General features: G+C 34.9%; 1 protein-coding gene across 1 annotated transcript in view; it reads right to left on the bottom strand.

Annotated features, from left to right (window-relative positions):
* Positions 1–25,255, bottom strand: part of CEP126 (centrosomal protein 126) — an 83,600-nt gene that overhangs the window by 20,555 nt on the left and 37,790 nt on the right. The window contains 4 exon segments of the mRNA XM_003129805.4: positions 1,148–1,161; positions 1,164–1,259; positions 10,863–13,008; positions 17,350–17,548. Of these exon segments, the coding sequence (XP_003129853.2) occupies positions 1,148–1,161; positions 1,164–1,259; positions 10,863–13,008; positions 17,350–17,548 (2,455 nt within the window).

Below are 25,255 nucleotides of genomic sequence, written 5' to 3'. Positions count from 1 at the left end.
AAAAATTGGTTTATTGTATAGATTTTGAGATATTTGATGTGGACAACACAGAAGTTAAAAAGGACTTATTAGGCATTATTCTATTTATAATCAGGAAGTTATGTTTGTAATTAAGCACTATGTTATTTAAATAGTAGGAATATATTGGCAATGAGAATTTATTACATAAATAAAAATCTTAACTTTTATTTTGCTGATAAAATTAAATCATGGTCAGTCATTCTTCATGTTAATAATCTTATCCATATAAAAACAATAGTTCCTACAATACACAAATAGGACCCTCAACATTTAACTTGAGTATAAATTCTTCGTAAGGCACTCTATTTCCAGTTCTGCTAAAAAATCAGAAGAGGTGGTATTTAAGTAGAAATTCCAAGTGAAATGTGATTCATTCATCCGTTTCTATTTTTTTTAATGTCTTAAATTCAATTCTTGGATCAAGTTAGACCCCTAGAATATGTCATAATAGGTCATATTTACTTTGCTCTCAAAGAATCAGCACCACTAATTTTAAATCAACATTATTATGCCTTTGATTTTTATTGAAGATCTCTATTTCAAACAGCATATGAAATTCCTTATTAGTTGTTGACTGTTAATAAGAATATATCAATTATGAACTTCAAGGCCCCCTATAGAAGATCCTCAATAGAAAATATCTTTTAATACAGTTTACCTCAAAGTCATTACTCTGAGAACTATATAATACTTATTTTCCTTCTTGCCATGTCTTCCAGGAAGCTCAGATTCAAACTGGATATTGAAACTCATGGAAAAATATTAATCTTCAGGATGAGCAAACTTGCTTCCTTTCTCCATGGCTCGCTCTTTTCTCTTTTTCTTTTTTTAAATGTATATTTAAATAACTTTGTTGTGAATAACCTCCATTTCCCCCTAGAGTTGAATATAAATAATAACAAATAATGTGGTTTCTTAAAGTTGGTTAAAATACTCATTAGTAACTGATCATTTAGGCTAGCATAAGCACCTAGCATAGATAGTCCAGGCAGTTTCACAATGGCTTTGGCTATATTAATTTGTTGAGGTGCAGTTTACAGAAAGAGTATGGTCCTTTAAATACATCCTGATTTCCAAGTAAATTTCCAAGTAATTGAATAGAGATTTTCACTAACACTGTACTTACATTCATCTGCTCCTGTATGTCTGTCCTACAGATCCAGAGTTTTGTCTTTTTTGCTCTAAAAGATTTCTCTGCTTATTTTCAACAATTCGTTTTCTTCTTGTAACAGCAGAATCTTAAACAAATGCCAGGACAATGTCAAAATTTACACAAAGTGAGTAAAGAGTATATAGCCACTCTAAACTTCCAAGTTACCTTCAAACAGCAGAGAAAACCCTAAGTTTCATTCATTCAGTTGACAAACTTTTATTGAGCTTCTCTTGTGGGTACTGCGCATAGCACAGTTAAGAGAATTAAACAAAATCTCTGCTTTTGAGGGGTTTATAGTTTAGAACAGTGACCTAAACACCAGGAGGATATAACACCAGAAGGATATAATTTTAATCAAAACTCAAACTACTAATCTTTACTAAAGCATTACATATTTAAAATTTTGTAGGATTCTTAAACAATGGAAAATTCTGGATATATTTATGCAATTATAGCTTCAGAAGAGATCTCAGAAGTTAACTAGTTCAACCTCTTACTCATAGATCTAAATCAGTAAGAGGTGGACATTCAACCTGTGCTTGAATGTTTAATGATGGGGAGCCACTGTCCCACGGGGTAGCCTTCTCCACTGCTGGTGGTTTTAGCTCCACTTTCTTATGCTGAGCTGAAAACATCCTTGCACTTTAAACCCCTTCATTTAGTTCTGTTTTCTCCTTCTTTACCTAATAAACTTTCAAATATTTGTACACAACTATTATGTCTCTTTGGTTTGAGTCCTTTAATTGGTCTTTAGACCCAACCCCTCCTTCCAGAGCCCTGATTTACTCCAGCTTGTTTATATACAGCCCTTAAAATATAGTGCCTAAAATAATGTAGAGTCTAGCAGTATTTCCAAATATCTGGTTATTATTGCCTAAAATTATATTAAGTTTTTAACAGCTATAGTAAACTTTGTTTTGGTTTAATTTTATGAGGATTTTCTCTTTCTCTTCTTTAAAGAACAGCTGTCAAGATCAATATCTTTCTTCTTCTGTAAAATTAAAATAACTTCAAACTAAATATGTACAAGCAAGATGCAGGGAAAAAAAGACCACATTGTGAGTTTTATTCATCAACATGAGAGAAACTACAAATCACAACTGGCAGAAAATACATGCAACACATATAACTGATACAGAATCCTAGAATACATAAAGAACTTCTATCAATAAGGGGAAAAAAAACAGAACCCAAAAAGCAGACATTTCACAGAAGAGGAAATGTAAATTGTTCACAAATATATGAAAAATGCTCAATTCATTAGTAATCAGAGCAATGCAAATAATTATAATTAGATAGTATTTTTCAATAATATGATTGAAAATATTAAAATGTCTATCAGAGTTTTGGTAAGCATGTAGTAAAGGGGACTTTCATATATTGCTCCAGAAAATAATTTGGCAAACCTATGGAAATACACTTAACCTAGCTGAAAATACACATATGCTATGACTCGGCAACATGTTCATCAGTAAATGTACAAAACTGTTCCTAGAAGCATTATTCATAAAAGCAAGAAACTGAAAGCAACCCAAATGTCCAGTAATAGAATGAAAACTTTTGTAGAATGTAATATAGCAATTTTAATAGAATGTAATAGAACAATGAATATGAATCAAGTACAGCTAAACCAATCAATAATATGAATTCCCAAACCAAATCAACTGAAAAAAAACAAAATCATAGAAGAATATAGATGAAATGGTTCCACTTATGAGTTTTAAAACTAGGGAAATCTCAACAATATATTGTTTGAGATACATATATATGTGGTAAAATTATAAAGAAAAACATGGAATAATTAAATACAATTGTATATAGCGTCATTTTATAGAGAGGGGAATATAATTGAGGAGAGGCATGCGAGATTTCAAAAATAATTGAAATTACCTATTACCTAAACTAGTGATTACTTATTTCTAAAACTAGGACATTATTTTGTTACCATTATTTCTTTTTCCTTTTTTCTTTTTAGGGCTGCACCGCGGCATATGTAAGTCCCCAGGCTAGGGGCTGAATCAGAGCTGCAGCTGGACAGCCTATGCCAGGGCCACAGCAATGCCAGATCTGAGCCACGTCTGTGACCTACGTGGCAGCTCATGGCAACGCCATATACTTAACCTACAGAGCAGGGCCAGGGATCAAACCTGCATCCTCATGGATACTAGGCCTGGTTTGTTACTGCTGAGCCACAACAGGAACTCCTTATACATTATTATTATTATTTGCTTTTTAGGGCTGCACCTGTGACATATGGAAATTGCCAGGATAGGGGCTGAATTTGAACTTTAGCTGCCGGCCTATGCCACAGCCTCAGCAACACGGGATCTGAGCTGCATCTGGGACCTACACCACAGCTCACAGCAATGCTGGATCCTTAACTCACGGAAGCGAGGCCAAGGATTGAACCCTCATCCTCATGGATACTAGTTGGGTTCGTTTCTGCTGAGCTACAATGGGAACTCCATCCCTGTACATTATTTTGTATGTAAAGTACATTCACAATTGAGGAACTTAAAGAGTATATATGAATGTAAATACATGATTATAGTTATTTCTGCTGAACTGAACTTTTATTTTGATTTATCATTTCAGTTAGTAAAAATGATTTTTTTTTTTTTTTTTTTTTTTTTCTCTTTGCTTTTCCTGCGGCATATGGAGGTTCCCAGGCTAGGGGTCTAGTCGGAGCTGTAGCCACCAGCCTATGCCAGAGCCACAGCAACACAGGATCCGAGCCGCGTCTGCGACCTACACCACAGCTCACGGCAATGCTGGATCTTTAATCCACTAAGCAAGGGCAGATATCGAACCCACAACCTCATGGTTCCTAGTCGGATTCGTTAACCACTGCGCAATGGGAACTCCAGTAAAGATGATTTTAAATCTTCATGCTATTCTCCATCTTATTAATGACTTCCTTTGTTACTCTGTACTTTCCACAAATTGTATAGATAAATGTACTATTTAATAAATGTATATCACTGAAATATCTGTGGTTATTCAGAGTTTTAAAAATTAAATTAGGAGTTCCCTTCATGGCTCAGAGGTTAGCGAAACCAACTAGTATCCATGAGGATGCTGGTTTGATCCCTGGCCTTGCTCAGTGGATTAAGGATCCAGACTTGCTGTGAGCTGTGGTGCAGGTCGCAGATGTGGCTTGGATCCCGCATTGCTGTGGCTGTGGCCGTGGCCAGCAGCTGTAGTTTCGATTCGACCCCTAGCCTGGGAACTTCCATATGCTGCGGGCGCGGCCCTAAAAAGCAGAAAAAAATTAATTTATATTTTTCAGCTTTATTGAAATGTTGACAATGTAACATACTTAAGTTTAAGATGATGAGTAGATACACATATATATTTCAAAATAATCACCGCAATAATGTTAACTCCATACCCTTACAGATAATTTTTTAAATAAGCAGAATGGCTAAATCATTAAGAGCACAAATGCTAGAGAAAGAATGCCTGCTTTTAAATCCTGGCTATGACTTTATACTAGTTATGCGATTTACACAGTTTTTTTTATTTATTAGCCCTCTCACTGCTTTGATTTTTCTCATTAATAAAATGGGGAATAATATCATTTCCTCATAGAGTTATTGGAGAGTTAAATTTATTTCCATACATCAAGTGCTTAGAATAGTGATTGACACATAATAAATGCTATCTAATTTTTACCTAGAATAATTCTCTTCAGTGTCTCATTACATTTCTGATCTCATGAAAACTGTATTTATTCTAAGAACATTGGAGCTGCAATACAGCATCCTGGCTCTGCTTTCAACCATCTGTGTCATCTTGGGCTATATAATCTCACTATTATGTGTATCAATTTTCTCATCCATAAAATATGGGAGTTAAACTCAACTGCATCTTTGATCTTTTCTAGAAATTGATTTTTTTTTCCTCCTTGAAGGTATCTTTAATACTTCCTGGAAAAGAAAAAAATGCTTTTTTTTTTTTTTTTTTTGCTTTTTAGGGCCACCCCAGCAGCATATGGAGGTTCCCAGGCTAGGGGTCCAATCAGAGCTACAGCTGCTGGCCTACACCACAGCATACAGCAATGCCAGATCCAAGCTGCGTCTGTGACCTACACCGCAGTTTATCACAATACCAGATCCTTAACCCATTATCAAGGCCAGGGATGGAACCCGCAACCTCACTGTTCCTAGTCGGATTCATTTCTGCTGCGCCATGGCAGGAACTCCAAAAATGCATTCTTTTTGAAATCAGATTTCAAACTTTTAAATATGTCAACATCATTTAGCTTTTTAAAAAACTGAAGTATAACAACCTACAGAAACATGAACAAATTATAAGTACACAGATTATATGGACACACCCAGATTGCACAGATATCCAAGTTAAGAAATAGAACATCACCAGCACTGAAAAAGCTTTCCTTATCACCTGGTTCCATATACCACCATCCATAGCTTTACCTATTCTTCAACCTGATAGAAATGGAACATGATATGCATTTTTAAGACTGGCTTCTTTTGCATAGATTATGGTGTGAGATTTATCCACATTACTGCTTCTCAGCAGTGGGCCATTCATTTTTATTGTTATCTCACTGGATGAATGAATTTCACTTTATATATTATAGTGTTGAGGAACATTGGAGATAATTCTAGATTATGGCTATAAGCTGCTATGAAATTTCTTGTACATGTCTTCTGTTTTACACATGAATGTCTCTCCCTCTTGTTCTTTCTCTCTGCCACACACACACAATCCGCTGGTCTGGAATTGCTGGGTCATAGGATATATATATATATATATACAAATTTAGTAGATATGAGTTTTCAGGTGTTACATGTCTTTGTTAACACTTAGCATTGTATTTTAAAAACTTTAGCCATTCTGATGTATGTAGTTGCATCTAATTGTTTTAATATGAATTTTCTTAAGACTCTCAGGTTGAGATCATTTCCTATGTTTATTGACCATTTGGCTGTCCTCCTTTATGAAAAGATAATTTAAATATTTTGCCTTTGAAAAAAATTGATGTGATGGTCTTTTTGACATGTCACCTGTCTACAGTCCCCAGTTATTCAATCAAACACTAATGTGTTGCTGTGAAAATACTGTGTAAATATTATTAAAGTCTATAATCACTTTGCTTTAAGTAAATTGTTCTAGATAATCTGTGTGCACCTGATTCAATAAATTCAAAGGCCTCTAAAGCAGATTCTTTTGAGAGAATACAAAATTCTGCCTGAATGGCAATTTTAGTCTACTCCTGTGAGTTCTTGCTCTTATTTTCGGCCTGCCCTAAAAATTTCAGACTTGCCTTGACAGCCCCCCACATTCACATAAGCCAATCCATTGCAATAAATCTTAATATACCTTATTGGTTCTGCTTCTCTGATTTACCCCTAACTGTTATAATTGGGTTGTCTTTTTCTTATCCATTGCAAGAGTTCTTTATATATTCTGGATATGAGCTCTTTGTTGATGTTATGCATTATAAATATGCTCTTTCACTCTATAGTTTGTCCTTTCAATATCTTAATGGTGTTTTATATAAAAAAGTTTCTAATTTTATAGTACAATTATCAGTCTTTTCTGTAATGGTTAGTGCTTTTTGTGTCTGTGTAAAAAATCTCTTCCCATCCCAAAGTCAAAATATACTCCCTATGTTATCTTCTAGAAGCATTTCTTTTTAACTTTTCATATGCATATATACAGTTTACTTGGAATTGACTTTTGTGCATGGTGTGAGATAAGGGTCATTTTTACTAATTAAATATAATCATTCAATTGACTCAGCACCATTTAATAAAAAGACAAGCCTTTTTCTCCCTACCTATGCAGTACCAGTTTTGCCAAAAATCAAACATTCAAATATATGGGTCTGTTTCTAGACTCTATTCTATTCCACTAGTGTAAAATATCCTGGTACAAATATCACATATATATCAAATATCAGAGAGAAGGATGTAAGTTAAATTACTGATTTTAGAAATAAAGGAGTTATAGATGTTGATGTAGTCCAGAATATGACAAAGGGAATGGGTACCTGAGGCAGAATGGTACAGAAATTGATTAGAAATGAGAAAGGATTGAGAGAGATCTGGGTGTTGGATGGTTCATTTACATGAATGCTGAATAACCAGTATGTTGGCAGAGACTCTGCCAATAAAGAAAGACTGTGAACCAAACGTCAAAGTCATTTTCAGGGGAGGAATTACATGCGAGGCCAGGAGTTGGCATAGCTGAATGGATTGGTCTCATGGGAATAAAGTTTTTCTGAGTGTTTTGCTGGAGAATTCTGGATATGCTAATAGAGAGCAAGATGCCCTCCACAATTGTTGACTCTGTGCACACTAAGTGCGAGAAAGAAAATGGCCTGGCAAATAGGAGAGTAGAGAAAAATGAATAGATGCTCTTTGGATTATAATCCAGTATTAGCAAACAGTTCACCTGAAATGTTTAATATTTAAACAGTTTTGAGAAAAAATTTTAATGACTGAACATATGAAGTTTTTGGTATTGTTAGTATTATATTTTCTAAATATAATCATGGTATTAAGAAGTACAGACATATACAAGAAAACAGCATGGTACTGGCACAAAAGAAACACAAAAATTAGTGGAACAGAATATAGAGCCCAGAAATAAATCCACATATTTATGGTCAATCTACAACAAAGGAGGCAAGATGATACAATGGAGAAAAACGACTCTCTAATAAGTAGTACCAGGAAAATTGGACACCTAGTTGTAAAAGAGTAAAATTAAAACATTCTCCAACACCATACACAAAAATAAACTCAAAATGGATTAAAGATCTAAATGTAAGACTGGAAATAATACAAATCCTAGAAGGAAACATAGAAAACATAATACTCTTTGACATAAATCACAGCAATATTTTTTTTTGGATCTGTGTCCTAAAGCAAAGGAAATGAGAGCAAAAATAAACAAGTGGAGTCCAATGACACTTAAAAGCTTTTGCATAGCAAAGGAAATCATCAAAAAATGAAAAGATAACCTACTGATGGAAGAAAATATTTGTAAATGATATGACTGATAAGTGTTAATATTCAAAGTATATAAACAGCTCATATAGCTCAAGATCAAAAAACAAAACTCAATCAGAAAAACAGGCAGAATAATAATAGACATTTTCCCAAAGAAGACATACAGTTGGCCAATGGGAATATGAAAAGACACTCATCATCCAATAATTATTAGAGAAATGCAAATCAAAACCTTACACCTGTCAGAATGGCTACCATCAAAAAGATCACAAATAACAAATGTTGAAGATGTGCAGAAAAGGGAACAGTCTACACTACTGGTGGTAATGTAAACTGATGTAGTCACTATGGAAACCAGCATGGAGTGTCCGCAAAAAACTAAAAACAGAACTACTATTTGACTCAGCAATTCCACTCCTTGATATACATCCAAAGAAAACACCAATTTGAAAAAATCTATATTCACCTCAATGTTCATAGTAACATTAGTTACAATAGCCAGGATATGGAAGCAACCCAAGTGTCCACCAAAAGATGAATGAATTAAGAAGATTTGGTATATATATTTATATACATATAAAATGGAATATCATTCAGCCATAAAAAGAATGAAATTCTGCCATTTGTAACAACATAGATGAACCCTGAAAGTATTATGCTTAGTAAAATAAGTCAGAGAGAGAAAGACAAATACTCTACACTATCACTTATATGTGGAATCTAAAAAATAAAAATGCATGTATATAACAAAACAGAAACAGACTCACTGATGTGGAGAACCAAATAATGGTTACCAGTGGGAAGAGAGAGAAGGGGGTTAGGGCAATATAGAGGAATGGAATTAAGAGATACAAACTACTATGTATAAAACAGATAAGCAACAAGGAAAATATAGTCACTATTTTTTAATGAGTTTAAATGAGGTAAAATCTATAAAAATATTGAATCACGATGATGTACATCTGAAACTAGAGAATATTGTAAATCTACTATATTTCAATATAAACAAAACAATGAACAAAATTTATAATTCATTACATTTTCCAGTGTTCCTTATACGAAGATCCCTAAGAACTACTTTGATTAAATGTTAGAAAAATATTGTTTTACGCAGATTCTATGTATGTATATGTGTGTGTGTATATATATATATACAAAGGGAGAACATAATTTTCATGTTATCCTTTTATGCTTAAGCTATTTGGAAACAATGCTTCCTAATATTTTTCTTGATCAGCTCAGACTCTGATATATGTTTGCTTAATAACTATTATACAGTTTTAGCAGAAAAAGCATGGGACTTGGAGCCACAAATATTTGGATGAAAAATATCAATTTATCAATAACATCAATTATCAAAAATATCAAAATTTCTATTTATTAGCTCTTCACCTTGGGCAATTTTATATCCTTCTTTGAAAAATGGGGTTTTAAAAAATATGTACTCATTAAGTTTGTTGTGAAGTTTAAATGAGACAATACATGTAAAGCACTTAGCACTATAACTAGCACAGAGTAGGAGGAACTCTAAAAAGGTAACCACCTATGATGGTTATGATTTATCATAATTTTCTTTGAAATATCAAATCCACATGGTGTTTTCATTTTTTGGGGAAGTAGTGTGAAAACTAAAGTTAATGGATAAAACGAAAATGAAACATTTAGTAAGAGAAATAATATTTAAAAATTTAAGTTTGGATTGGAGTCTTTACACTTAGCTTCCCATCTTCTAATATGGCTTGTGTCCATTCAGTTCAAGAAAAGTTTTGGTGCCTACTAAGTGCCAGGTACCCTGGGGATATGGTGATGAATTATAAAAAAGTAATTTATCTTTTTGATGAATGATGAATTCAAATATCATGGTCAAATTAAAGAAGGTTTTAAATATTTAAGTTAACTTCCTCTTTACATCTTCTTAACATTTATTCATACCTTTGGGAAAAAAAAAAGAGTTGCATCTTCTGATTTCTTCCAAATCCTATCTATTTCCGAACTGGTAACTGATTTCTACAGGTAGGAAAATTTATGAGCCTAAAGTCCATTCTCTTGGAGGAAAGAAGCTTCATGAGAAGTCAACCAGCTACAAGGGCAACGGTATTCTATAGAGAATTAATTTTCAAAGGTATAAAGGAATGCTATCATTTTTTCTTCATATGAAACCTTACATATATATAGATAAAAGTAGAGCTGCCACTGTTTTGGAAAGAGAATCAGAGGGTGAGGCATACCTATTATTTGCTTATAACAATTAAATTTAACAACATTTATAGAATAATAATGAAAAGTATAATCACATTTATTCACCTATTTAAAATAATTTAAACAATATTTTACACTGTGGTTACTCTGACAGAAAATTTGACTATAATATGGGGATAATAACGAATGATAATGGGATAAGAATCAAACTGTATTCTTTGTCTTCCCTCTTTTAAACTAAAAAGAAAAGTTGTGGAAAAAAATGGAGCCTGGCAAAAGTTTCTAATTTTAGTTGAGCAAAGGTTGGATCATTCTCTCAAAAGTGTCAGCTACTAGATAGACAAGAGTACAATATTAAGGGTGATAATTATTTCTATAAAGCTAAATTATTATTTAATATCAATATCTATAAGGCGCCCATTGCCATACTTCAATGAGAAAAAGTTCACATGAATTTAAAAAGTTGTACATTTGCCTATAAAAATATATAAATTTATTCTTACCAGCAGCCTTTTCACTTTGACCCAGGATATGCTGTCTTTTCCACAAGGGAACATCTTCTTTAGTAGTTTTAAGAGTCACAGAGGGATGATTTTCTTCATATGTTGGGCATCTCTGGGTGCAAAATAAGGTCCCATCTTGCTGGGCAACCATTTGATTGCCATTTGAATGATTTATTTTTATTAAAGTGTGGCACTCAGAAGCACAATATGGTAAAGATGGTATCACAGTGACTAAGTCAGAACAAACATGCGAGAGTGGAAGACTACTTTCTTGATTCCACTGATTCAACTTGTGTTCTGTTGGAAGCATAGGCTTTGAATTAAAATAGTTATATATACTGATGTTTTGAGAATTTTCAGGCATTACTGATTGACAATGGGATACTTGTGTATTTTTGAAACTCCTAATATTTAATGGAGATTTCGGAGGAGGATGAGGTATTAATTTACCCTGAGCTTGTAAAAATGTGCTGGCTTTGCTCGCAGACTGTGGTCGAATAACAGTGCCTTTTCTGTTCGTATATATAAAGCCCGACTGGACTTTAGCAGATTTTGTTCTTCTAATTATTTTTGCTCCTCCTCTTTGTGGTTTAGCTTTCTGAATTTTAGAATCACCATTATTTACAAGGGATTTACTTTCCTCTTTTTTTGAGTCTGGCCAGGCTTGTTTAGCAATGTTATAACCTGGAGGTACAAAACAGTTCAAAGGCACATGGTCTGTTCCAGATCCTTCTAAAGCAGCAACATTTTCAGAGATAAAATTATCCTTGGGCTTTTTTCTATCAGCAGCATCTACAGTAGAAGCAGGAATACTAGTTATATTGCTGACAGCACCATTTTTAGATTGAATGTGTAATGGTTGAGAGCACTGTTGAGATATTTCTATTCTAGTCTTCAGTGAATGACTATCTTCAGCATTTTTTTCTGTATCTCCAGTTTCATCAAACCATCTCAGTTTTTTAATAGTCTTTGGAATTTCTTCATTTTTCCCTTTTTCTTTTCTTAACTCAATACTATCTCTGATACCTGCTGCTTTTTGATTTCCTAACTTAAAGCCTTGGTTTGTAACTAGTGCCTTAAAATAATCATGTTCGTATTTAGATTCTTTCTTTAAGATACTTTTAAGAAACCTCACACCATTTCTCTCATGAATATTGTATTTCATTTTCTTGTGCTGACCAACTAAGTCACAATTAGAAATTATATTAGACAATGAAGTTGCTGTTTCACCTATTTTCTGTTTTTTATCTTTTGAATCAGAGTTGTGAGGTACACAGGCAGATTGAAAATTATCTGAAAATAAAGGCAGCTCTTCCTTACTACAAGTAAAATATTTTATCTTTTCGTCTTTAATGTCCTTCAATTCCCCTAACTTATCAGAACACTGTACCGGGTCGATTTCTTTTATATGTATACAATTCTTTGGTAAGGGCCTAGCTGATTGTGTATCAGATGGCAAAACTAAAGGCGTTGCCACAGGTACAAATGAAGCAGAAACTGAAGCAGTTCTATTTTCTTGAGTTAATTCAGAATATTTCTCTTGGTCTGAAGTTGCTGCCATTTCCTGGGTTAGAGAATCTGGAGTGGCCCAGGCTTTGCTGAACTTAAATGCTGGGCTCTCAGCAACCAATGGTCTCTCTCTTTTGAATGTTCCAGAAGAGTCAGTTGTCCTCCCAGCACTAGTTTCAGAGATCTTTTTGCTTTTTTCATCTTGTACAAATATGGGTGGACTATATACAAAGACTACTGAATTATTAGCAGTATTTGTGGCTCTTTCTACAGTCCTACTCAGAGCAGATGGATTTTGTTCTTTACTATTGAAGTGTTTACAGGATGGTGCAACATTAGGTTTACTTAAAATATCTGAGAAAGGTGTGACAGTCTGAGTATTTGGATCATCTAAATTTGTAAGCCAATTATTTATATGATGAGTTTTAGAGAATGACAGCTTATCTTCATCAAAGCAGCTTAGATAAGTTGATTGCAGATTTGCTGATTTGGGGGAAACAGAATTCTGCTGCTGGATTGATGTGGAAGGTTCCTTATTAACTGTTAAATATATTTCTTCATGTTCCCCAGCCTCAAGACTGTCTATACTTGAGAGGGTTTCAGAATTTGTTATCTGATTAACTTCATCACGAAATTTCTGAAAGAAAAAAAAAAGAACATTGTTTTATATTTTAGAAAATTTTAAGTGGCAAAATTAATGACTTCACACAGCATTGTTATTGAGCCCCATTTGACTTGGCATATAAAATAGAGTAATATGACTATAAATAGTATAGGTATATAAATAATCTGTATTCCTGGAGCAATCCTCAGAGTGAAAAAAGAGCCAAGAAGGCTTACAATAAAGTGGGTTTGCCTTAATCTCTTTACATTAAAATAACTACTCAATTATTCTAGCCATAGTTATAGCTTAGAAAATAATTTTGACATTGTTATTCAGAGAATAGAGGGTTTTTTTTAAAAGGTTTAATAACAGCATGTGAAATTCTAAAAAATAGTTATTTATAAATGATATATTTTTTTTTTCCTGAAACCTTTGCTGGATTTGAATAAGGCTCCTAAAAGTTCTATGACTCTAATATGAGTTTCCTATTGGTAAGGCTACATAGTTTTATAAAGTTAATCTTGTGGTCTATAAAACAGAGTTCTCAGCTCTGGTTCTATGTTGGAACCACATATGGAGGTTTGTAAAAAGTGACTGGGTCCTTCTGCTTTAATACTTGGATGGGGTCTCCATGTACTGGTGGTATTATTATTATTAATTATAAATTCCCAGGTAATTATAATATAGATTCAGGATCAAGAACCTTTTTTTTTTTTTTTTTTTAAGGGCTCCACCAGCAGCATAGGGGTCCAATCTGAGCTATAGCTGCTAGCCTATGCCACAGCCATAGCCACAGCAACACCAGATCTGAGCCACATCTGCAACCTACACCACAGCTCACCACAACACTGGATCCTTAGTCTACTGAGTGAGGCCAGGGATTGAACTTGCATCCTCATGGATACTAGTCAGATTCATTTCCACTGAGCCACGATGGGAATTCCAAGAACTATCACTTTTAATCAGTTTTTAATAAAATTTTATGATCACTTCAAAATATAGTCAATATTTAAAAGTATTCTGATTTCCCATACATGTAACACATATTTAGGATGCACTAATCTGTATCACATATGTCGAAATAAGTTCAAGAAGACTTTAAATTGTAAATATAGTCAAAAACTTAAAAGGACTCAAAGAAAATTAGTTCCCTTAAAATTTTACACACATTTTAGAAAATTTAAATATTCTGGTGTTAAACAAAATTTTACTATTTTTCTTGCCCAAAAAATAAACTGAGAAACCAAGGAAATGAGTTACAGAATAAATATATTTCAGTTTGTGTTATTAGTGCTTATTGACATATTATTGTGAAATAAAATTTGAAAATGATTGATAAGTGTTTGATATTACTAGCATTTACCCTCTGCCTGTCACCTCCTTCAGTATTGCGATGTCTTTTTAAAGAGATGGTCACTCGACCTAATTCTAAGCAAAGCACAGATCCTTCAATGCTTGTTTTTGGAACTGAGTTATTTTAATTGATAATGAGGCTCCTAAAAGCTCTATGACCCTAATATGAATTTCTTTGAGATTTCATTTAATGAGATATAGAAATCTGGGTTAGAAGGTCCTTCTAGATATATATGTGACGAACATGACTTTAAGATTTCTCTTTGCATTAGTCTGTGATGGCCTCATTTCCCAAAACACCTCAAAAGAAGTCCAGCAACTTCTGATTTCACTAAGCTGTACTTTTTCTTCCCTCAGAATTTTTCCTACCAGTAAAAAATGAAATGTTATGATCAACTTCAAGTTTTACTTGTAAGTTACTGATATAAAGTGCATTAGACTTAATGTACTTTGTGTTTTAGTTTTTAAATCAATTTTATTGAGATATACTTATCTACAACAAAATGTACTCATTTAAAATGTAGAGTTCAAAAGGTTTTGACAATTTACCTATAACCATCATACTAAACGCATTTAAGAATCCTTCCATATGTTGAAAGTTCCCTCATGTTTCTTTGTAGTCAATACCTACCCATCACTGACAACCACTAATCTGTTTTCTGACACTATAGATCTGAGTTTTCATTTGTTATCATTTTCATTCTGCCTGAAAAACTTTCAGGAACATTTCTTGTAGTGCAGGTACTGGTGTAGTGCAATGGTGTTCAGCCGTTGTTTGTTTGAAAATGGTGATTTTGCCTTCATTTTAGAAAAACAGTTAGATAAAGGATCTATGTTCTTCCTTAGAGCTTAAAAACATTTCACTGTTTTTTGGCTTGAAGTTAGGGTCCATCTTATCTTTGTTTACCTACTTGTAACACATCTTTCCTCCTCCCAAGCTTAATTTAATTCTGATGTGCTTTTGTGAGGGGGGTATGTGTGCACATGCACGTGGGTGCACACTTATCCTTCTTAGAGTTTGTTGAGCCTCTTCAATTTGTGGATTTATAGTTTCCACAAATTGGAAACTATAAATTTCTAAAACTATAAGTTTCCCACACTGGGATTGTGAAATGGAAATCCTATAAAATTGGATTGTGATGATCACTATACAACTATAAATGTAATAAATTCGTTGAGTAATAAAAAAATTGTCTGATAATTCTATTATCTCTATCATTTATGTGTCTGATTATATTGATTAATTTTTCTTCTGGTTATGGGTCACATAGCTGTCTGCTTTTTCACGTATGTAGTAAGTTAAAAAAATTTTTTTTTAAATCTTTTTAGGGCCACACCTGCAGCATATGGAATTTCCCAGCGTAAGGGTTGAATTTGGAGCTGCAGCTGCCAGCCTAAGCCATAGCCACAGCAATGTGGGATCTGAACCACGTCTGCAACCTACACCATAGCTCACAGTAACACTGGATCCTTAACTCACTGATCAAGTCCAGGGATCGAACCCTCGTCCTCATGGATTCTAGTTAGGTTGATTACTGCTGAGTCATGATGGGAACTCCCTGTATGTTCTGATTGAGTGTTGGACATTATGAACATTATGCTGTATGTCTAGATTTCAATCTTCTTTAAGACTTTTTTGTTTGTTTGTTTTGACAGGTAGTTGGGTTACCTGTGAAATTTTTTGTCTTTTTGCCTTTTCTAGGGCTGCTCCCGCAACATATGGAGGTTCCCAGGCTAGGGGTCGAATTGGAGCTGTTGCTGCTGGCCTACGCCAGAGCCACAGCAACGTGGGATACGAGCCTTATCTGCAACCTACACCACAGCTCACGGCAACACCGGATCCTTAACCCACTGAGCAAGGCCAGGAATCGAACCCGCAACCCCATGGTTCCTAGTCGGATTCGTTAACCACTGAGCCATGAAGGGAACTCCAACCTGTGAATTTTTTGAGGCTTGTCCAGAGGATATGCCCAGTTGAAAAACCCATGTAATCATGTCTTACCTCATTCTTTCCCCTGTTTTGCAAGATCATATCTTATACTACCTGTTCTCTATTATCTAAAAACAATTGTTTCATATATTTTATTCAGAATATAAATGAAGTGGCAGGAAGGAACTTCATCATAGCCAGAAGTCTCCTGCTTCGTGTTTTTTTTTTTTTTTTTTCCTTTGCTTTTTAGGATCATACCTGCGGCATATGGAAGTTCCCAGGCTATGGGTTGAATTGGAGTATGCCACTGCCACAGCAATATGGGATCTGAGCCACGTCTGTGACCTACACTACAGCTCACAGCAACACTGGATCCTTAACCCACTGAGTGAAGCCAAGGACCCAATCTGCATACTCATGGATTCTAGTTGGGTCCATAACCTGTTGAGCCACAATGGGAACTCCCTCTCCTGCTTTGCTTTTATAGCCTTGCTACAACTGCTCAGTTACGGGTAAATTAGATCAAGGTTATGAATTTAATCTTGATATCAGCCTACTAAGAATCTCATAAATGTAATTACACATGAAAAATAAAGTGCATGGACATTTCAGGAAACCTAGCATGAAATCCATATTCATTTGTGGGGAAAAAAACAAAGTAAATGCCCTAATAGAGACAGAATAAAAACAACATTTCTACATAATTGCACCATATTTTCATTAAGAACCTAATAGCCACATGTATTATAATTTTCAAATTGCTTTTTATAATCTAATCTCTAACAATAATACTTATATTACATTATACTGTTAAATAGTTTTCATGTTTTTCAGAAAATAATATTCATAAAGCATATTTTTCTAAATATGAGAGATGTAAAAAGAATAGAGGAAGCAGGGAGAAAAATAGAGTAAAAGGCTAAAAAAATACTAAAAACTTATTTCACTAGTATCTGTGATGAATTTGTGCTGACTCACCCAAACACACCCTTGGCCAGCAGTATAAATTTCTTTAGTGGCGAACACCGCAAAAATGGGACAGAATTACTGCTAGATGTTAAAATAATAATAATGTACTTAGAGTTTCATACTTGCAAACTGCTTAGATGCTGATCTTCTAGGAGTTTCTGAGTTTCCTCCAGTTTAAGCTGGAATGCATCTTTGTTAGAAGCCAAGTTTGCCTTGCTGTTTTCCTTCATTTCTTTATCACAATTGATTTTGGATATGAGATGTTTCTGATGCTTGTGGTCATTTTTGGACAATGATGAAGGCAAGACATTATCTATAGGTCTGTGAACCACACACAAGAATGTTTAGTAAATTTAAATAAAATTAACACACATATGACATATTCATGTAGTATGTGTTTGTGTGTGTCCAGATAATCACATATAAGGATATTGGAGAAATATATAGACATAGTAGAATGGAAATTTAAAGGAGTCAATAGTAGAATAAAACGGATTTGGGATTACAGTGCCAATAAAGCACTCTATCTTCAAGTAGGAATGCCAAATTATTCATGGCCTTGATAATTAAATCCTTTCCCTCTATTGTTTGGATAGGTGTAAAAGGCATTCCTATAGATGTGTAGAGTCATTTCTCAGTTCTTTAAGAGCCTTCCTATCTGGATAATAATATGCTGCATTACCCTTACTTATGAGTTGATGTCATGGATGACAGGTATCCCTATAACCCTAATAGAGAAACTGGTTGAAGATTCAAGCAGATAGAAAATATAAAGATTTCTTGTCAACGCAGGCAAGAATTTCCATCTTTACTAGGTTTGAGAGCTTGGATATTATTTTGTGGAGGAGAGTGAACATATTTGTTTTCAGTTGTATCACAAGTATAAGCATGGTTTTCATGCCATAAAAGGGGTACTTTTAATGTAGAGTCTATGTTTAGTGTTTTAAAATGCCACCCCAAATTATCAGCAGATGACATCACCTTCTCTTAGAATTTTGCATCTTCTGGAAACTTACAGCATGTTACATTTCAGTGTATGTATAAAGTGAAAAGCAAAGGATGATTTTTTTGGGGGAAGGTGGGATGGCAATGAAGTGTATCTATAGCTGACTGCTGTTACATTAGGCCAGTAGTCTGAATTCCAAGGGTATTTATTCCCAATTCATTTGAATTATTCTCAATTCAGTGAGGATTACAATGTTTTGGAAGGTGATGCACGGCCACATGTGACATATATCTATCTCCAATACCCAAATATAGCTTTATTTGGACAGACTGGAATAGCCAAAGTCAATGGTTATTAGATTCCTGACTATCCTTTTGTGACCACAGGGAAATCAAAGAGAGCAACAAGGTATCTAACACAAATTCCTGAACATTTCAAGTGTGTTTTTCTCCCTTTTAGGTTTCCTACTTTTATATATTCCTTCCCATTCAGTCACCCTTCCCAAATGAAAATTGCTAAATCTACAAAATGTCTAATAAACTAATTTATTTACCTTTAAAGTTGTCGTCTCTCAATTTTTTCTTCTCTATTTCTTTCTTCTCTACTCCACTTGCTTCTCTTCTCTTCTCTACTTTCTTCCCCCAGTGAGGAGGATTGAAAGAATAGATAGGAATAAAAGGAGATGGGGATGTAGAAAGAGAGGAAGAGTGAAGCATGGGGGGGAAGGAAGAAGAAATCATAAAGGAAGAAGAAACTGGAGGAATTGGAGAGGGAAAATTTAAATTTGTTGGAGGCAAATGTGGAAAGGGAGATGAATGCAAAGGAGAGGAATAAAGAGGGATAGATGAAGAAGGTACAAATGGAGAGGTAGAAGAAGATGAAGGAGAGGAAAGAACAGATGGAGAAGAAGAAAACTGTATAGAGGATGAAGAAGAAGACATGGAAGTAGGAGATGAAGACAAAGAAGAGGATGGAGAATGACAGGGAGGTGGATGGGTGAAAACTGAAGTAGATGGATGGTCTACAAAGCCTTGGGGCATATTCGACAATGTTAGGGTTTGTGAGACAGATTGCTGGACTGACTGAAAAGGATCTAAGATAGGAGGATGTTCAGGCAGTGGAGTGATAGAAGAATGAGTGGGGACTGGATGATGAGGGGGGTGACTGGATAAACAGGAAGGTTTCAAAACAGGGAGACCTTCCAAAGGGGTTGGGGAAACAACCAGTCGAGCTGGAAGGGAACGATGAACAAGGGCAGGCATTAGAGTGGTTGGGGTAGAACGCTGTGCTGGAAGGAAACGTTTGGGTCTCAGAGTTTTGTAAAATAACTTGCTTTGTAAATCAGAATCAGGAATGATTGGTGAACCTCGGGGTGGGTGGGGTAAATGGTCAGGTGGGCCAGAAGGAATTGGGACTGGTAGACGAGGGAAATTGCTTGAAAAGCTGGAAGTAACTGGGGCTGGAGGGCGAGGAAGATATTTGATTGGGTGGGATAGTAGTGGGGTTCGTAAGAAGGTCTTTTGAAGAGTAGAGGGGACAGATGAACGGATAGGCAGGCTATGGGGCTGGCGGGTGGGAGAAACAGTTGGATAGCTAGGAAGAATTTCGGAATGGTGGGATAACAATGGGGCTCGTAAGGGAGACAGCTGATTGGGTAAGGGTAAGTAGGGATCAGGTGTGGAGACAGCTGGACAGGCAGGAATGGATCTGCACAGGTGGAAAAGCATTTGGACAGGAAGTAGAGAGACAGCCTTATTAAGATGGTATTTTGGTTTACTGGGCTGCCTCTAGGCTTTCAATTTATATTATTTTTTGTTACATGCATGATGTTCTTCTGGTCAGTGTCCTCTCAACGAGCTAACAAAAATATACATAGCTTATTCAGGTTCCCCTTTCTCAATCCTTGATCTTAGAGCATTTTCACCTCTCAGAAGCCTGACAGTCATATAGGTAATAGATATGGGCTAGAAAATCTGGTTTAAAGTACTGGTATGAAGAGCAGATAGAAATCAATTACTACTCAGCTCTGGCCAGATTTCTCAGGGTAGCCTGTGGATCAGGATCAACTGTCTCATTACAAATACATGGATATTGGAGATAGATATCTAACATCATTTTAAAGTATAAAAATATGGGGAAAATATGGCTTCTTTTACCCTACATCTACCAGAAGGATTAAATATACTACTTTTGCGACCAGGATTTGGTTGTGACGGAAAGCTGATTACTTTTATTTTTTATTATTCTTTTATTAATATTCTTTTATCTCATTATTTCCTGAAGTAGCTTTTATTTTTATATGAGCAGTCTCTGATTTTTTTGAGGCTTAAGCATTGAGCATTAATTAAGTATACAATTTTTTTCTTCTTTAGATGATCACAAAACCAAATTCCTAAATTATTTTTATCTACCACTAATATTTTCTACATTAGAACAATCATTTTTGAGCACTGATATACTTCCCCTTCTTTGGAAGCTCACCGTTTCTTGATACTACTTTATTCCTTAAAATATTTTTAGGTTCATATTGTATAAGAAATGCATTTTTATTTTTATTTTACCCTTTTTGTCTTTTTTTTTTTTTTTTTTTTGCCTTTTCTAGGGCCACTCCTGAGGCATATGGAGGTTCCCAGGCTAGGGGTCGAATTGGAGGTGTAGCTGCCGGCCTACGCCAGAGCCGTAGCAACATGGGATCCAAGCCACGTCTGCAACCTACACCACAGCTCATGGCAACGCCGGATCGTCAACCCACTGAGCAAGGCCAGGGACCGAACCCACAACCTCATGGTTCCTAGTCAGATTCGTTAACCACTGCGCCACGACGGGAACTCCAAGAAATGCATTTTTAATGTGACAATAGCTTTAAGTATTTGCAACTTAATTGTATTTTCAATAATACTACTTATATTTCTATCAACTTAACACCTGCTCTTATATTCCAAATTTTCATATTTGTAGTGTAACATTTTATAGTTTACAAAGCATTTTCACATATTTTATACTGTTAGTTATTTGTGGAGAAGAGTTCAACTTTTTAATAAGTAAACAACAGTATTCTCTTTATAAATTGTATACATTTGTTGTTTCACAAAAACATAAAAGTATTTGTTTTTGTTTTTGTTTTTAGCGGCAACTGTGGCATGTGGAAGTTCCTGGCTCGGGAACTGAATCTGTGTCACAGCAGCAACCTGAGCCACTGCAGTGACAATGCCAGAACCTTAACCCATTGTGCCACAAGGGAATTCCAAAATAATAAAATTTATGTGTGTGGACATATAGACAGATACAGATATCATGAAGTCATAGTCATAACAGTATATTACAAAAATAAATGGAAACAATTATTCTAATTTAGAATGGAGATAATTTCTCATAAAACAAAGGTGATATAATGGTGCTAGCACAGATTTGGCATAATGGTAACTATATGTTTGTTTGCTATAGAGAAGTCAAAATTGTCTGAGGCTTTATCTCTTCTAAGACTAAGGAACTGTACACCATTGAACAAAAAAGTCTATCCTTTCATTCACAGGGCAAAAGAGTTTTAATTGAAAATACTTGATAATACAAAGGATAATAACCAATATGCAGAATAAGAAAACTGTTAGTGAAGAAACCTGTATACAAAAATGCACATTACTTCTATACTAAATGATGTGGAATTTTCTTTACCACTCTAAACTCTCCCAGGTCCTAAACCTGCCTCTAATTGTTATCTTTACTTTTGAGAGAAAATTTTCCATAGAGTACTCTAAATTATACTGCATTCACTGCTTCAACTTCCATTTGTTCCTCAATTTACTGCTATCTGGCTTCTACCTCTACTACTCCAATGTACCACTTCTGCTAGTTACTAACTAACTGACCTAATTGCAAACAAGACATCTGTGACTGCTACCTTTACTGACTTTAATTCTCTTGATTTCCACATCATCATACACGCCTCATTATTTTCCAGCTTCTCTGGTTGATCCTTCTCAGGGTCTTTCTTGAGCTCTTCTTTTTTTTGCTTGGATATGCTGGAATTTTTGAGAGTTATAGGACCTTATCTCCTCAGACTCTCTGTGTTATTTATATTGTCTGTGATCTTATCTGTATAAGTATGTGAGTGAAGGGTTAATAAAATCCATTCTTTCTCTGTGGACCAACTCAATTTGAGTTTGCTTTCTAACTCTGTTCCCCTGGATTATTAGCAGGACTTGAACTGTGCTGCAGGCACCTTGATTATGTAAAAAATGACTCTTCATTGGTGAATTGCATCTGTACTGAGAGGACTGAATAAATCACAGATACCTGATAGGAAGCTATATAGCTTTGTGTTTTCTTCAGTGTGGTAATTCCTGTAACTGGACATGTCTCTTGCATGGAAGCTCTTCATATGGAGCCATTACAAAAGATATTGGTTCCTGTCTGGTCCATGAGATTTTTAACCCAGGATGGCTGTATGTTGCACCCATTGTAATGTCATCACTTGCAGCATGCCATAAGGATTCCTCCTGCTGAAGTATATTGCTTATCAACATGCAGTGTTTTATGTCTTCTAATTGAAGCCAAACATGGTCTATTGTAGTCATGGGAGTTTAATTGTTTAACTGAACCCAAGACCACCACTGGCGGGTACTGGGCCACAGGTTTAACTTTATCAATTCATTGGCAGCTATCATATCTATATTTATGGTCCAGATATCTTACCAATGAGAAACTGGCTCCAGAATAGCCCCAAAGTGTCTCGAATTCACAATTTATCATCATCCTTCCACTTAATCCCTCCCTTAAACCTCTTTATCACTATTTTGATAAATGGTTTCAGTATCCATTAACTGACCAAATCCAATCTCCAGGGTTATCCTTGATTTCTTCCAATTACCTTCCAGTTCTTAAATAGCTACCAAATCACATTGATTCTATCTCTAACTAGGTCTTAAAAAGTCATTGTTTTCATTAACTAAAGTACCATTTTATCTGTTTTCTCCATTTTTAGTCTTATCTGACTTTTTCTCATCCTGGCAATATTCCTAAAATACAAATGTCATGTGCTTGTTTCAAATCTTTCAGCAACTATTTTTAGGACAAACTCCTTATCAAGGCTCTTCATTATTTGACTCATGGCTTCCTTTCCAAACAATCTATCTGCCCACAGCTTCTCACTGTACACACAGGTCAAAATGAACTACTTTCAGCTTCCTTAATACAACATGTCCTTTGACACCTTCATTCATTTTCATACACTACTTGTTCCCTCTTTCTGGAGTTCCCACTCAATGTTTGTCTCTGATGAATTAACTTCATCTATTAAGCTTCAGGTCAAATTTATACCCTGTGAGTTTTTATTTAGGCTAGTGATGTGTCTCCATTCAAATTATTTGTTGAATACCTCCAACATGCGTATCAATGAGCTAAGCACCACAGGGAATTTAAGATTTAGCCATTGTTCTCCTCAATAGTACAAACTGATTGGGGAAACATAAGTATACATGAAAATCGAGCAACCACATATATAATTCTGACTTTAACATTTTTCTATAGACTTGGCCTCTAGTTTCATCTTAGGTCAAATTGCTTTTATACATTTTGACTTGGATTTTTACTCAAACTCAGAAGGCTCAAATGAAATTTAATAATATCTTGGAAAACCTATACCCTTTCATTACATTCTTTTTAAAATTTTTAAGGGCTCAATTTGTGGCATATGGAAGTTCCCGGGCTAGAGGTTGAATTGGAGCTGCAGCTGCCAGCCTACCGCATAGCCACAGCAACACCAGATTTGAGCAGCATCTGAGACCTACAATGCAGCTCACAGCAACACCAGATCGTTAATCCACTGAGCAAGGCCAGGGATCAAACCCATGTTCTCATGGATACTAGTTGGGTTCTTAACCTGCTGAGCCACAACAAGAATTCCCTTTTTAATATTTAAAGTCAGCAAATTCCTTCAATTATAAAGACTTAAAATTTCAGCTTCTTTTGATTTTTTTTGCTTTTTTCATTTTCTTTATTCTACAACACACCAAATTAATAATCCATTCTTTTCATGAAATATCTTTTCCTCTGTCTTTCTTTTCTATTCCAGTGCCACTTTTCTAAACATAGGTCCTTTTAAACTCATGGCTGGATACCTCTCAAATTTCTTGCCCCATTCTGTCCACATTCCAGTTCCTTTTTTTTTTTTTAATATCAAGGGACATTTTATTTGATGTGAAACCTATCACATTACTTCATCTAAAAAAATAATTTTGTGTTGTACTATCATTGATTTATAATATTGTGTTATATTCAGGTATATGGCACCTGATTCAATATTTTTTCAGATTGTACTCCATTATGTTATCACAAGATGATGGGCATAATTTCTTATGCTATGCAGTATATCCTTGTTGCTTACCTATTTTATATACAGTGGTATGTATCTGTTAATCCCACATCCTTAATTTGTTCCTCCCCCCTTTCCTTCTCCCCTTTGGTAACCACAAGTTTGTTTCTATATCTGTGTAGCTCTTTTGCATGTATATTCATATGTACTGCTTTTTAAATGCCATATATAAGTGATATCTCACAGTACTTGTCTTTCTCTGATTTACTTCATTAAGCACTGTATTTTCTAGGTTCGTCCATGTTGCTGCAAATTACAATAGTTTATTCTTTTGCATGGCCGAGTAATATTCCATTATATTCCAACACATCTTAAACCAGTCATCTGTTCATGGGAACTTGGATGTTTCATGTCTTAAATAGTGCTATCATGAACACTGGGGTGCATGAATGCATTCAAATAAGTATCTTCATTTTTTTCACATATATACCCAGGAGTGAAATTGCACGATCATGTGGTAGCTCTGTTTTTAGCTTTTGGAACAATTTCCATGCTATTTTCCATAGTAGCTGCACCAATCTACATTCTCATCAATAGTGTATAATGGCTTCCTTTTCTCTACATCATTTTCAACATTTGTTATTTGTAATCTTTTCAGTGATAGCCATTCTGACAGGTGTGAGGTGATACCTCATTATAGTTTTGATTTGCATTTCTCCAATTATTAGTGAGTGATATTTAGCATCTTTTCTTTTGCCTGTTGGTCATTGGT

Source organism: Sus scrofa, chromosome 9, assembly GCF_000003025.6.
Source record: "Sus scrofa isolate TJ Tabasco breed Duroc chromosome 9, Sscrofa11.1, whole genome shotgun sequence".
Classification (NCBI taxonomy): Eukaryota; Metazoa; Chordata; class Mammalia; order Artiodactyla; family Suidae; genus Sus; species Sus scrofa.
The sequence above is the reverse complement of the archived record's forward strand: the minus strand, read 5'-3'. Positions and strand labels throughout refer to the sequence as shown.